Raw genomic sequence first — 12,398 nt, 5'->3', positions numbered from 1 at the left:
AGCCAACAGACATTTGGAGTTATTTGGAGTTTCAACAATTCTTTTTAATTCAGAAGTCACGTGTTATACACATTAAAATTCATTTTATAAATGAAAATTACAGATATGGAAAAGTTGTTTTGGGGGGAAAATTCATGATCTTTAAATTCTGAGTGATTGAATTAAATATTGACCATTTGCGAAATATTTTCACGGCGTATACCAGATATTACTTTTTCAAGGTGTGTTTTTTCGTTTTAAATATTTGGGGGTCCAATAGGCACGATGACATTTTCTAACATACACTTTTTGGGTCCTTTCCTCTGCTAAATCTTTGAATTGCCCGAAGTATTAAAGAGAACTGCTGTCAAGAAAGGTATTTTCTTTTCAAGATGGACGTTTGCACAAGCAAAATATTGTTTTAGACAGGAGAATTCCAATTTTGAAGAAAATATCAAAACACTTTTTATTCCTTATTCCTCATCCCCTATGTAAAATACAACTTAAATCTTCATTGTAACCATTTTCCCATCGCGTGGTGCCAGACTCGAGATGAAGGCTTTCCTCTCCCAGCGCCGTGTTTCTGAAACCCGGCGCTTTCCCTCGATCTTTGGGCTGATAACCTCAAACATGGAGGATGCTTCTGATTCTTCACGAGGGGTTGCTCCATTAATTAATAATGTAGCTCTCCCAGGCTTTCCGCCGTCTCTTCCTGTATCAGTGACAAGCTGTAAAAGTCATCGAGTAGCCAATAAAAAGGTAGAAGCGAGAAGTGAAAAGCTCCTCCCAACAGCTCTTCCTCCTTCTGAGCCGAAAGTAGATCAGAAACTTCCCAGGAGCTCGGAGAGGCGGGGAAGTGGCGGTGGGACGCGAACCCCCGCGCGGAGCCAGGCCGTGGCAGCCGAGCGAGCGGCGGCCGGCGGCGCGTTCGGGCGGCGGGAGGCGACCCCCCGGGAGGACAGAGCCTCCCTCGCCGCCTTTGTAGTGGAGACGGCGAAGTGTCAGTCGGCGAGCTCGCAGGTGAGGGGCTCCGTGTGGTCGCTCGGGAGCCGGGAGCCGGCGGGCGCCGGCAGGGAAGTGTAGGCGAGCGGGGAACAAAGCGCAGGGGGCCGGGGGCCGCCGGCGGGGAGCTCCCTTGCGGCACCGGCCCGGCCGGCTGCGCGCGGAGCACGTTGAGAGCCTGGCGGCGGCGGCGGGCGGGGAGCCGACGCTGGGGGAGGGGGCTGCCGCAGCTCCCGCACCTCCCGCCCGCCCGCGGCGGGGCGGCCGGCCCCATTGTGAGCCTGCGAACCGGCGTGCGGAGGTGGGGCGCGCTGGGAGGGCAGAAGCGGCGGCTCCGCTTGCTCAACACCCCGGCAGCTACGGGCTCGACCTCGTCTCCGGTGGCACCCGCGCCGCGTCAGTCACACAAAAGGCAGTCGAGCTTCCCCGGCGCGTGGACCGGCCCATGCCGCCGCCGAGCGCTCCCCACCTTACCGGCTTTCTTTTCCCTCCAATTTTCATAGGAAAGCGGGGCCGACGCCGGCGGCCGAACGTCAGAGTGAGCCCGCGGGCGGACAGGAGATGCCGCTGCTACACCGAAAGCCGTTTGTGAGACAGAAGCCGCCGGCGGACCTGCGGCCCGACGAGGAAGTTTTCTACTGTAAAGTCACCAACGAAATCTTCCGCCACTACGAGTAAGGACCGAGCGGGGGTGCGGGGGGGGGAGGACTCCCTCCCCAGCGTCCTTTTGTCTTTCCCATTCCTCGCCCTAGACTTGTGGCTGGGCGACTTAAAAGTGCCAGGTGGCCGCGGGCCCACGTTTATCTGTTCCCCGAGCCGGACCCGGTGACTTTGCGGTGCCCCCGGGGGGGCCAGACCCTCAGCGGCGCGCGTGGGGAGAGCGGGCGGGGTCCGAAGGGGCGAAGGGTCCCGGGCCGCCGTGTGGGCTGCTTCTAGCTGCGGCTGCCACCCGGCCGCAGGGCGGCGGAAACTCCCCGCCTCGCCCCTCCCTGCCTCGGCCACACGCGCACTACGGGGCCAGTTCCGGGATCCCCGCCCGGCCGCCGAGGGGATCCCCGCTCGGGTCAGCGGCGAGGGGCCGCCGTCCCCCTGCCCGGAGAGGGAATCCCCGCCCCTGAGGGCAGGAAACGGCCAGGCTGGGAGTCGTTTTCTCGGACTGGAGTGGAGCCTGACTTCGGAACTGCTTAGGGTAGGGGCGGGAGGGAGTGGAGCTGAGAGTCGGGGAAGGAGGCGGCTCTGGGGGGGGAGGAGAGGCCCGGGGCCCGGGACTAAACCGTCCGCCGGTGGCCTCTGGTCCCGTGCGGCTAGGCCTCGGAGTGAGCGGCTCGAGCCGTGCGCTGTGTCACCGCCTCTTCTTGGTGACTAACTCCGGGCCCTGGGGAACTCAGCGTCTCCGCCCCCGGGAGACCGGGTGAGGAAGAAGTCAGGGCTGGGGGGCGGGAAGTGGAGGAGTAGAGATCAGGGCCCTGGGCGCCCCAGGTTTTCACTTTCGCACAGCCCAGAGGGCCTCGACGAGAGCTAAGGGAGGAGGTTAAGACAAGTTCAACAGCCTCAGCCAGTCTCTTTATCCCCCTGCGCATGTGGGCTGCCTGACATGTGCCATTCGCTATTGTTTTGATAAGAATCCGGAGCTGCCGCATGTGTAGTTTTAACCCCTAAATTTTTAGTCCTTCGCCTGGTTTATCCCAAGAGATCCCCTTGCCCTGGTACACCAAACAAGGAGGTGTTTTAGAGATCTGTATTTAAACACAAAATCTCCAAGTGAGAATCTGAATTGATGAATCACTAAAACAGCCTGATTCTCCCTTTTCTTGTGCTTTCTCCTGTCCTCTCCACTCAGAAGGAATCCTTTGTGGGTTTTGTATTACAGCAACCAAATAAATTGTGTAGGGCGCACTGTGGGGCTTGATCCAGCGAGGGCTTTAGTCGAACTGCACCTGTCTGAGAAGTGAGTACATAGTGAAGTTAGAAAAGTCAGTTCCTTTGAGCTTCTAAGTAAGCCTTTTCCTTCAGCTCCAGAGTTACACATAAATATGTTAGATCTAGAGACGTTTTTCAGCAGGCAGTGCTTTTAAATAGGAGTGCACATCTTACTCTGTTCCTGTACAGACTTGTTTTGTTACTTGTAACTATTTAAGTGAATTTGGATTAGGTAACTTGACAAGGATGATGCCTCGTTTTTCTTTTTGAAGTTAAAGTTAAAATCCTTGATAATAATTCCAAATTTTTAAAAAATTATACTTAAGAGTGCCAACAAAATAGGAAACAGGCTTAGATTTCAAGCTGTTCTCTTCTTTGCAATCTTACCTTTTTAAGAAGATCTCGCTTTATCAGGGAGACTGCACATGGATGTTATCTTTTAATTAAACACTTTTCATATACTTTGGTTCTTGATAATTTACAATAGTCATGGAGAAATCTCAAATGCGGAAATAAAGGAAGAGACTTTTGGTATTCCATATCTACTACCTTCATTAATAAATAACTGTGTCCTTTGAAGCCTTATGGCATTAAATTTTAAAAACAACAATTGTTGTTGTTTCCTCTGTGCTGATGTGTTTAGGTTTTGGGAAATTACAAGCAGTTCAGGAGATTCAGTTTGCTTGGGAGCAGAGATATTAAATCATTTACCCTGAACAAAGGAGAGCTACTGGTGTTCTTAGGTATTCATCTTTCGGACTTTGAATTGGCAAAACTCGAAAAATTTAATTGTGTTAAATTTTGGATTACTTTTTCTTGGATGATAACAAAGAAATCTTTTCAAAAATACATTTACAGTGGATGGTATATGATGGTCTGCAGTACTGTGGTAATCTGGCCCTTGTCACAAGTCTGGAGAAACTATGAAGGAAACCTGTTTTCACCAATTCATTAAATCACCAATTGGTTTATGTGAATTTGTTTGAAGATTATCCTTTAAGTGCATTATCTTGAATTTCTTTTATATTTGTCCACTGTGCTCACTAATTTGCTCAGGTTTTTTATTTTTTTAATATAACTTCCTCTACTTTAGTCAGTCTCAAAGAGATTTTCTATACTGTCCCACCTTGTTCACTTCCCAGCACAATGCAAAGCAACTTTTTCCTCTACCTTTGGTTAGTGAGTTTTTAATTGCCAAATAGTTTTCTGTCTTTATCTTATTTGATACTATAGTCTAACACTTCCTCCTTTGTCCTTCTAGGCAGCAGTGATCACCCCCTCCATTTTATCTAGTGTGACATCTGCTATTATTGCACTGTAATGCAATGTATTTGTTGCCTCACATTTTCTCTTTTCCTAGACCCTGAATTCTTTAAGACAGGGACTATGACCAGGCTAGATCCTAAATGATTATACAGTACAAACTCCTTTATTTTGTTTGTTTGAACTATATGCTCTTTAACAAATTGCTAACTCTTGTTTGACCTGCTTTCCATAAGCAAAAGAGACTCATTAAAAGTAGCACATTAACTATAGGCAAATGCATAAGCTAAAGTGCAAAAGAATGAGATTAGACTACTATTTTACAGTATAAAGAAAAGTTAACTTAAAATGGATTAAAGACTTGAACATAAGAAATTAAACCGTAAAACTCCTAAAAGAAAAGATAGGTGGGAAGCTTCTTGACATCAGTCTTGGTGATAATTTTTTGAATCTGACATCAAAAGCAAAAATAAACAATGGGGCTACATCAAACTAAAATGCTGCATAGCAAAGGAAACCATCAACAAAAAGAAAAGGCAACTTAATAGGAGAAACTATTTGCAAATCATATACCTGATATAGATTAATATCCAAAATATATAAAGCACTCATATAACTCAATAACAAACTATACAATCTGATTTAAATGTGGGCAGAAGAGTTGAATAGATATTTTTCCAAAGAAGACAAACTAATGGCCAACAGGTAATGAAGAGATGCTCTTACATCATTAATCATCAGGGAAATGCAAATCAGAATCATAATGGTTATCACCTAGCACCTGTTAAAATAGCTATTATCAAAAAGACCAGAAATAACAACTGTTGGCCAGGATGTAGAGAAAAGGGAACCCTTGTGCACTCTTGGTGGGAATGTCAGTTGGTGCAGCCATTATGGAAAACAGTATGGAGGTTCCTCAAAAAAATTAAAAACAGAATTGCCATATGATCCAGCAGTGCCATTTCTGAGTATTTATGCAGAGAAAACTAAAACATTAATTTAAAAATATAGCCATCTTCATGTTCATTGTGGTATTATTTACAATGATCAAGATATGGAAACAACCTAATTATCCATCGATATACTGGGATAGCCTTTCTCACCATGTGGCCTTTCATCCTCAGAAGGCTAACCTGGGCTTCTTCACCTGCTGGTATCAGAGTTCCCAGAGAGGGAGAGCAGAACGCTCAATGTCATTTCTGTATTACGTTAGTCAAAGCTACTGTCAAGGCCAGCTCAGATTCAAGAGATGGTAAAATACACTCTGCCTATTGTAAGAATATCCCAAGTCATATTTCTGAGGAGCCTGCACACCTTCAACCCTCTTTGCAAAGTCTGCCACTAAGCAGTTGACAAAATTTTATACTTAGGTTATCCTGATTGGATTTTTGGATGTTCCTGATAGTTCCTCTTCAGTTAATCCCTCTTCCTGTCCCCCTTCCCAGGGCCAAACTTTCTCTTCAAAGAGTCCTAAGTTTTTTATGTGTTCCTCTGACATTGTTCCTCTCTCATACTGGTTATTCTCCTGTGTATTCTAGCATCTCTCTGCAAATATGGTATCTAAACAATCAGAAATTGATGCTATTTACTAAGCGGGCATATACTATGCTGGGCACAGTATTATAGCTTACCTTATTTAATTTTTGTGTTGACTGTTCATGAAAGATATACTCATTTTACAGAAGGGGAACCGGGTTCACTAAGGTTATGTAACTTACCCAAATTCACATTCTACAAGTGGTAAAGCTGAGATTCAGATACTTTTCCTCTCCTTTCCATTCATATGTGTACTTTCTCCATCTAAATACACAGAAATAAATGACAGCCCTGTTTAGTTTTGAAAATATCAAATAGATACAGCTTTAGTGAGGACATGTATAGCTCATTTTGCCCCACTGTCTTTGGGATTTGCGTGTGTATGGGAATTTCCTATGCATACATATTAAAATTTTATTTTCTCCTGTTAAAAAATAAATAAATGACTGCCAGTGAGAGAACATTTTTTTTTATTATTTTATTTTTTCAATCACCATTTATCCCCTCTATGCCCTCTTTCCCCTCCACACTCCCTCCCACCCTAACCCCCATAATCACCACACTGTTGTCCATGTCCATGAGTTCTCTTTTTTTCTTTTTTGCAATTCCCTCCACCCCTCCTCCAACACCCCCACACACACACCAGAGCTGTCTGCCTGCTTTCTATGAGTCTGTCTCTATTTTGCTTGGTAGTTCAGTTTGTTCATTAAATTCCACATATGAATGAAACCATATGGTACTTGTCTTTCTCTGCATTTGTTTATTCTTGACGCTATACTTTGGAGAGTTTTTGGAGATGCTGAGATAATTTGTCCTTGTAATCAGAAATGAATGTATGTCTGTCATGGAAGCACAGATGAGACTGATGAATGTCAGAGGGATGGAGGAGGGCGGGTGGGTGGAGGGGGAGAGAGTAACTAAAGAATTTATATGCATATATGCACAACCCAAGGACACGGATAACGGTGGGGAGAGGGATGGGACGGGATGGAACGGGTCATTGGGGAGAAAAGGGACATCTGTAATATTTTAAATAAAAATAAAATTTACAAAAAGAAAGAAATGAATGTATGTCTGCAACACGATTGCATAAATCACATAGCTACTATGGGAGTCAGTGTCATGGGAGTATAGAAAATTGAGCTGATAACTGCTGTGGAGTTGCAGAGATACCCAGATTGGGGACAGTGTCCCAGTTGGGTCCTGAGAGATGGAACTGTCAAGACACAATGAGAAAAAGGGGCATTCTAGGCAGAGAATGCTCTAAAGTATACTTTTTAAGCAGAGAAAACAATATAAAAAGGCACAGAAATGTGAATTTGCAGTTCACTTGAAATTGGCCTTTTCATGTTATTGTTAAGCTAGGACATTTGTTAAACTTGTATAGTTTTCACTTGTTAATTTCTGTTTAAGGTTTTAGTTTCTTGATTTTAAAAATCTTTATTGCTATTCCTCACCTTAGTGTCATCTGCAGATTTTAGGGGCCTGCTTTGTATGTTGTCATTAAGTATTCACTAAAGTTTTTTAAGACTAAACTTTATATTTTTAATTAGTCATACTTTCCCCCTGACCGTTTATAATAAATGTAATAAATGTAAGTTTCCTCTAGCTTGTATTTCTCTATACTGTATAACATAAGGCATGTGCAATCTGCCATGCCCAGGATCACCTGCTCTGTTTTTGTAACCTGTCAGTAAAGGAAATTGTTAGAACAACCTATGCTGTCTTCTAGCAGTTACTGTTTTTAAGTTCAGAAGCCATACTTTCCACGTCTTGCTATACCATATACTGTTTAAGTCAGGAATTATGTTCATTTTTATCCTATGGCTGCATTTCTCAGTTATACTAATTATCTTGTGGACAGTGGAATTTATGTCCCTTACATCTTTTCTGCAGTATTGTGCTGGATCTTTTTTTTAATTTTATGTCTAGTTAATAAAGTTTTGGCCCTTAAGTAGAATACACTTTGCATTTATCTTTTCTGAATTGAATTTGGTTTTTGGTTTTTGTCACTTCATTCTTAATCTTATTCTAGGTTTTTAGTTGTCCAGATACCCAGCAAGTTAACAGTATGTTGCCCTTTGTTCCTTAGTTTGTTCACCAGAGAGTTAGTTGATTTTATATTAGAGGTGTTTTCTTACCAGTAATGGACCTGGTAACTCAGAAACAATTTTTCCTTAAGAAATAATGGTAAAGAGCACAGGTCATCAAACTTTTTCTTAAAGGGCCAGATAATATTTTAGGCTTTGCAGGCCATAGGATGTCTGTTGCACCTACTCAGCTCTCAGATTATATGTTGAGAAAGCAGTCACAGATAATACCTAAAGGTATGGGTGTGATTGTGTTCCAGTAAAACTGCAAAAACAGGTGGAAGGCTGGATTTGGCCTCTGGGCCAGTACTATGCCAATCTCTGGTAAAGAGGATTGTTGAAGGAATGTAGTAATAAATTGGAGACATAATAATCTATATTAGCCTAAAGGTATGTTTGTATCAAGCAGTACTTTGTATTTTATTTTTTTGAATTCCTGATTTTTGAAGTTTTTTTCCTTTTTTAAATTTTATTGTTGACAGGATTACAGATGTTCTCCAGTTTTCCCCAGCTTTGCCTTCCTCCTCCCAGTCCATGCCCCACCCCAAGCCTTTACTACACTATTGTCTGTGTCCATTGGTTATGCAGTATGTATATGAGTTGTTTCATTAATCTCTTCCTGTCCCCCCCACCCCCACCCCGCCTCTGAGATTTGCCAGTCTGTTCCATGCCTCCATGTCTCTGGACCTATTTTGTGCATCAATTTATTATGTTCATTAGAGGTACTTTGTATTTTATAAACTTTTGTTCACAATAGTAAAATGTGCTTCTTGTAAATGTTTCATTTTATAATACAGAAATTGAACAGGCACTGTAACCTACCCCCTAGAGTTTATTATTAACAAAATCTTACACATTTGAATGTGTTTGATGAATGGGTAAAGAACAGAATTACAGAATTGGGGGAAAGTGAAGGTATGTAATGTTAGAGATGGGGTCATGCTGGTAGAATGTGATGAATAGGAAAAATAGCCCTTGGGCTTTGGAGGCCATGCCGGTAGGGGGTGATGAATAGAAAAAATAGCTCTTGGGCTTTTTACCCCTTGCATTAAAATTGCCACTGTGATGGTAGTGTGTCCTGCCTCCCTCCTCCTGAGGGTAGATCTTTGTGCACAGCGGGACTATAATGTAACAATAACTTTGTAGATAGACACAAAGGAAACAAACAGTACAAACACTTTGCTGGAGGTGGTGGAAAACTGGTGTAGAAGGGCTACTGTACATCATTGGTTACTGACTATCCAATTTTTCTGCCTGGTTAACACCTCTAGTAGAGGTTTCTGGCACTTGTGCCATTGCTCTCCTTGTTACTTTGCACAGTGTTAACAAATGTAAGTAGTGTTTATTGCAGCTCAGTGTGAAGTCTGTCTCCCTGCATTGCCACCAAATACCTGTATACCAAATACCTCAGGCTACCGAATACTGATTTGCTATGGGTCCAATACAGGAGCCATTACTTGGCTGGGAAGTTAGTAAAAACTTGAAATGTGTCAGAATTAAGATGTGCAATAAGTTTAAGATACATATACACATACTAGATTTTGAAGACCTAGTACCAAAAAAATGTAAAATAATTCAATATTGATTACATATCGAAATGATTTTAGAATATATTGGGTTCAATAAAAGAGAAAATTAATTCTATTAGTATTTCTTTAAAATTTTTTAAATGTGACCACTAGAAAATTTTAAATTATATGTGTGGCTAGCATTCTATTTCTCTTAGCACTGTTTTAGTGACTGGTTAATGTGTAAGGTATCTAGATTTGAAGTTTGTTTTTCTTAAATAGTACTATAGTTTGAATTATTAGAAGTATACCTCACATACTATATTATGTGCTAACCATATGTTGGCTTGGGAAGCTAAGTCTTACAGATATGTTTGTTTTTATAGGGAAAAAAGTTTAAAATCTATAAAGTTGTCTAAGTAAACTGCAATTTTAGGCAATAAAACAAATAAGACCTCTTTCAAGATCCATTCATTCATTTTATTCTGCAACATTTGTTGCCTCTCTATTTGCTAATGTTATTTATCTGGCATAGATTTTCTTTTTCTTTTTTTAATATATTTTAATTGATTTCAGAGAGAGGAAGGGACAGAGAGAAATAGAAACATCAATAATGAGGGTCATTGATTGGCTGCCTCCTGCATGCCCCCTGCTGGGGATTGAGCCTGAAATTTGCCCCAGCGGGGAATCAAACTAAGATCTCCTGGATCATAGGTTGGTGTTCAACCATGTTCCACGCCAGCCAAGCTGACATAGATTTTCTGGCTTATAAGAACCAGATTATATTCCTTTTTTTTTTCTCTGGCAGCTCTTCATTCAACTCTATTTTTCCTTTACCACCCTAACTCTTTAGTGCCACTTCCTTCAAAATATGTTCTAGTATTTCTTGATCTTTTTTACCTGCCTCTCCTCCTTCCCTTCCTCTGAATTCCCAAAGGACATCTGCCTCTGTTTATGAAGATAATCACTCTTTACTTTGTATTTTAATGATATACATCCGTTATCTCCTCTACTAAAGGGTACATATTTCAAAAGGAACTTCTTTGTACTGAATTAGTCGTATAACTTGGCTTATGTATGCTGTCTCTTTAGATCCTATGTTAAAGTATGATTAGTTTATCTTTATTTCCATAGATTTCATTTTTTGTTGTTGTAGTTCTGCAGACAAATATACAAATGAAACTATCTTAATGGAATTACACCAAACCTTTGGAGATCAGACTACTACAGGGACAATCTAAATAGATTAACTAGAAAGTAAACATATGGCAGTTTTAATACTTTGCTGAATGATGGGAAAAGGACAGAGGGATTTCAGGAAGGAGAAAAAGAGAAGAGTGAATTATATCGGTTACATATAATTATTGCGAAGTAGACCAGAGTATGGCGGGGGGGAGATACACGTACCATTTAGAGGTTTAGAGGCAACCATTGTTAACCCTATTGCATATGTCTAACCTTTTCTATTTGAAAATATGTTTATTATAGCCCTGGCTGGTGTGGCTCAGTTGATTAGGCATCCTCCCGTGCACTGAAAGGTTGCCATTTGAGTTCCGGTCAGGGCACATGCCCGGGTTGTAAGATCGATTAGAGGGCATGCAGGAGGCAGCCAATCATGTTTCCCTTTCACATCGATGTTTCTTTCTCCCTGCCTCTTCCTTCCTCTCTCTCTCTCTAAAAAAAAAAAAATCAATAAATTTTTTTAAAAAATAAAATGTTTATGTTTATTATAAAAATAATAGAAGTACATGCTCCTTATAAAAATTCAAACAATGTAGAAATATTTAGAATAACAAATTTTCCTTTTCCTTCCTTCCCAGTTCCTCCCTTTCTCCACAGAGAACATCTGTTTATAGTATTTGTATAAATACACACATTTTTGTTATTATTATAATAATGTATATGGGATTGTGTTATTCAGTGATTTGAGTTTTTTCTACCTAGAATACCTGACAAATCTTTCCAAATTATAAATCTCTTGCATTTTAAAAGTGACAGGATAGAATTTTTTGAAAGAAATGCCCATATTAAAAAATTCCAATAGTGCAGAAAAGGTTTGAGTAGAATGGTTGCCCAGTCCCATCTCCATTTTGTAGGTGTTACCTTCATTTTTGTATAATGTTCCAGAAATATTTTATGCTTTTTTTAGGTTCTCTTTCTTTTTCTTCCTTCCTTTCTTTCCTTTTTCTTTTATTTTAACACAAATGGGACCATATTATTATACACAAAAGTATGAATTTTTTCCCCATTAACATGTTTTTTAAGATCTCGCCGTATACTGTGTAATGACTATGATTTTTCACCATATGAAGTATTATAATTTACTTAACCTTTCTCTGATTGTTAAATGCTTAGATTTCCCAGTTTTTCACTATTATGTTAAAGCCTTTTAAAATTCATAGCTTAAAAAATTAAAAAATAAAAATAAAATTCATAGTTAAGTGCTTGAATTGATTCCATCCAGTGTTTTGACTGTTTTGGATCTAAAAGCTTAAAAATTAGAATGAAAAGGAAAGGTTGAGGTTATTTTCAGTTGCATTTCCATCATCAAAAAGTGATGGAAATCAAAGTCCAATTTTGTTTGAATGTACTTTTAAATTGTAAAATATAAATGTCTAGTTTATTATATTTTTTCTTAGGTTTGTATTAATGTGTACGCTGACCTGTTACTAAACCCTTGTTTGAGTTCTATGATTCTATGTAAATTTTTGCAATAGAGGCACAAATGCTTATCAGCTTTTAATGTAAAATTTGTGAAATGATAGGTAATGGATTTTTATTTTTGTTTTTTAATCAGTGACTTTTTTGAACGAACCATTCTGTGCAACAGTCTCGTTTGGAGTTGTGCTGTGACGGGTAGACCTGGACTGACCTATCAGGAAGCACTTGAGTCAGAAAAAAGAGCAAGGCAGAATCTTCAGAGTTTTCCAGAACCACTAATTATTCCAGTTTTATACTTGACCAACCTTACCCATCGTTCACGCTTACATGAAATTTGTGATGATATTTTTGCATATGTCAAGGATCGATATTTTGTTGAAGAAACTGTGGAAGTCATTAGGAACAATGGTGCAAGGTAAAGTACTTTTAATTTTTTCTT

At 40.7% G+C, this 12,398-nt stretch overlaps 1 protein-coding gene across 3 annotated transcripts in view; it reads left to right on the top strand.

Annotated features, from left to right (window-relative positions):
- The first annotated feature begins 921 nt into the window (after window positions 1-921).
- The window catches only part of BAZ1A (bromodomain adjacent to zinc finger domain 1A), a 112,458-nt gene continuing 100,981 nt past the window's right edge, over window positions 922-12,398 (top strand). The window contains exons 1-3 of one of the 3 annotated variants that reach the window (XM_087823434.1): window positions 922-999; window positions 1,485-1,655; window positions 12,096-12,374. In XM_087823434.1, coding sequence (XP_087679560.1) covers window positions 1,543-1,655; window positions 12,096-12,374 — 392 coding nt within the window. In that variant the 5' untranslated portion in view covers window positions 922-999; window positions 1,485-1,542. Of the gene's footprint in view, window positions 1,000-1,436; window positions 1,656-12,095; window positions 12,375-12,398 lie in introns of those variants that run through there. The other 2 variants (XM_016220254.2, XM_087823435.1) reach the window with 2 other exon arrangements.

Source organism: Miniopterus natalensis, chromosome 1 (genome assembly GCF_054644295.1).
Source record: "Miniopterus natalensis isolate mMinNat1 chromosome 1, mMinNat1.hap1, whole genome shotgun sequence".
Classification (NCBI taxonomy): Eukaryota; Metazoa; Chordata; class Mammalia; order Chiroptera; family Miniopteridae; genus Miniopterus; species Miniopterus natalensis.
The sequence above is the reverse complement of the archived record's forward strand: the minus strand, read 5'-3'. Positions and strand labels throughout refer to the sequence as shown.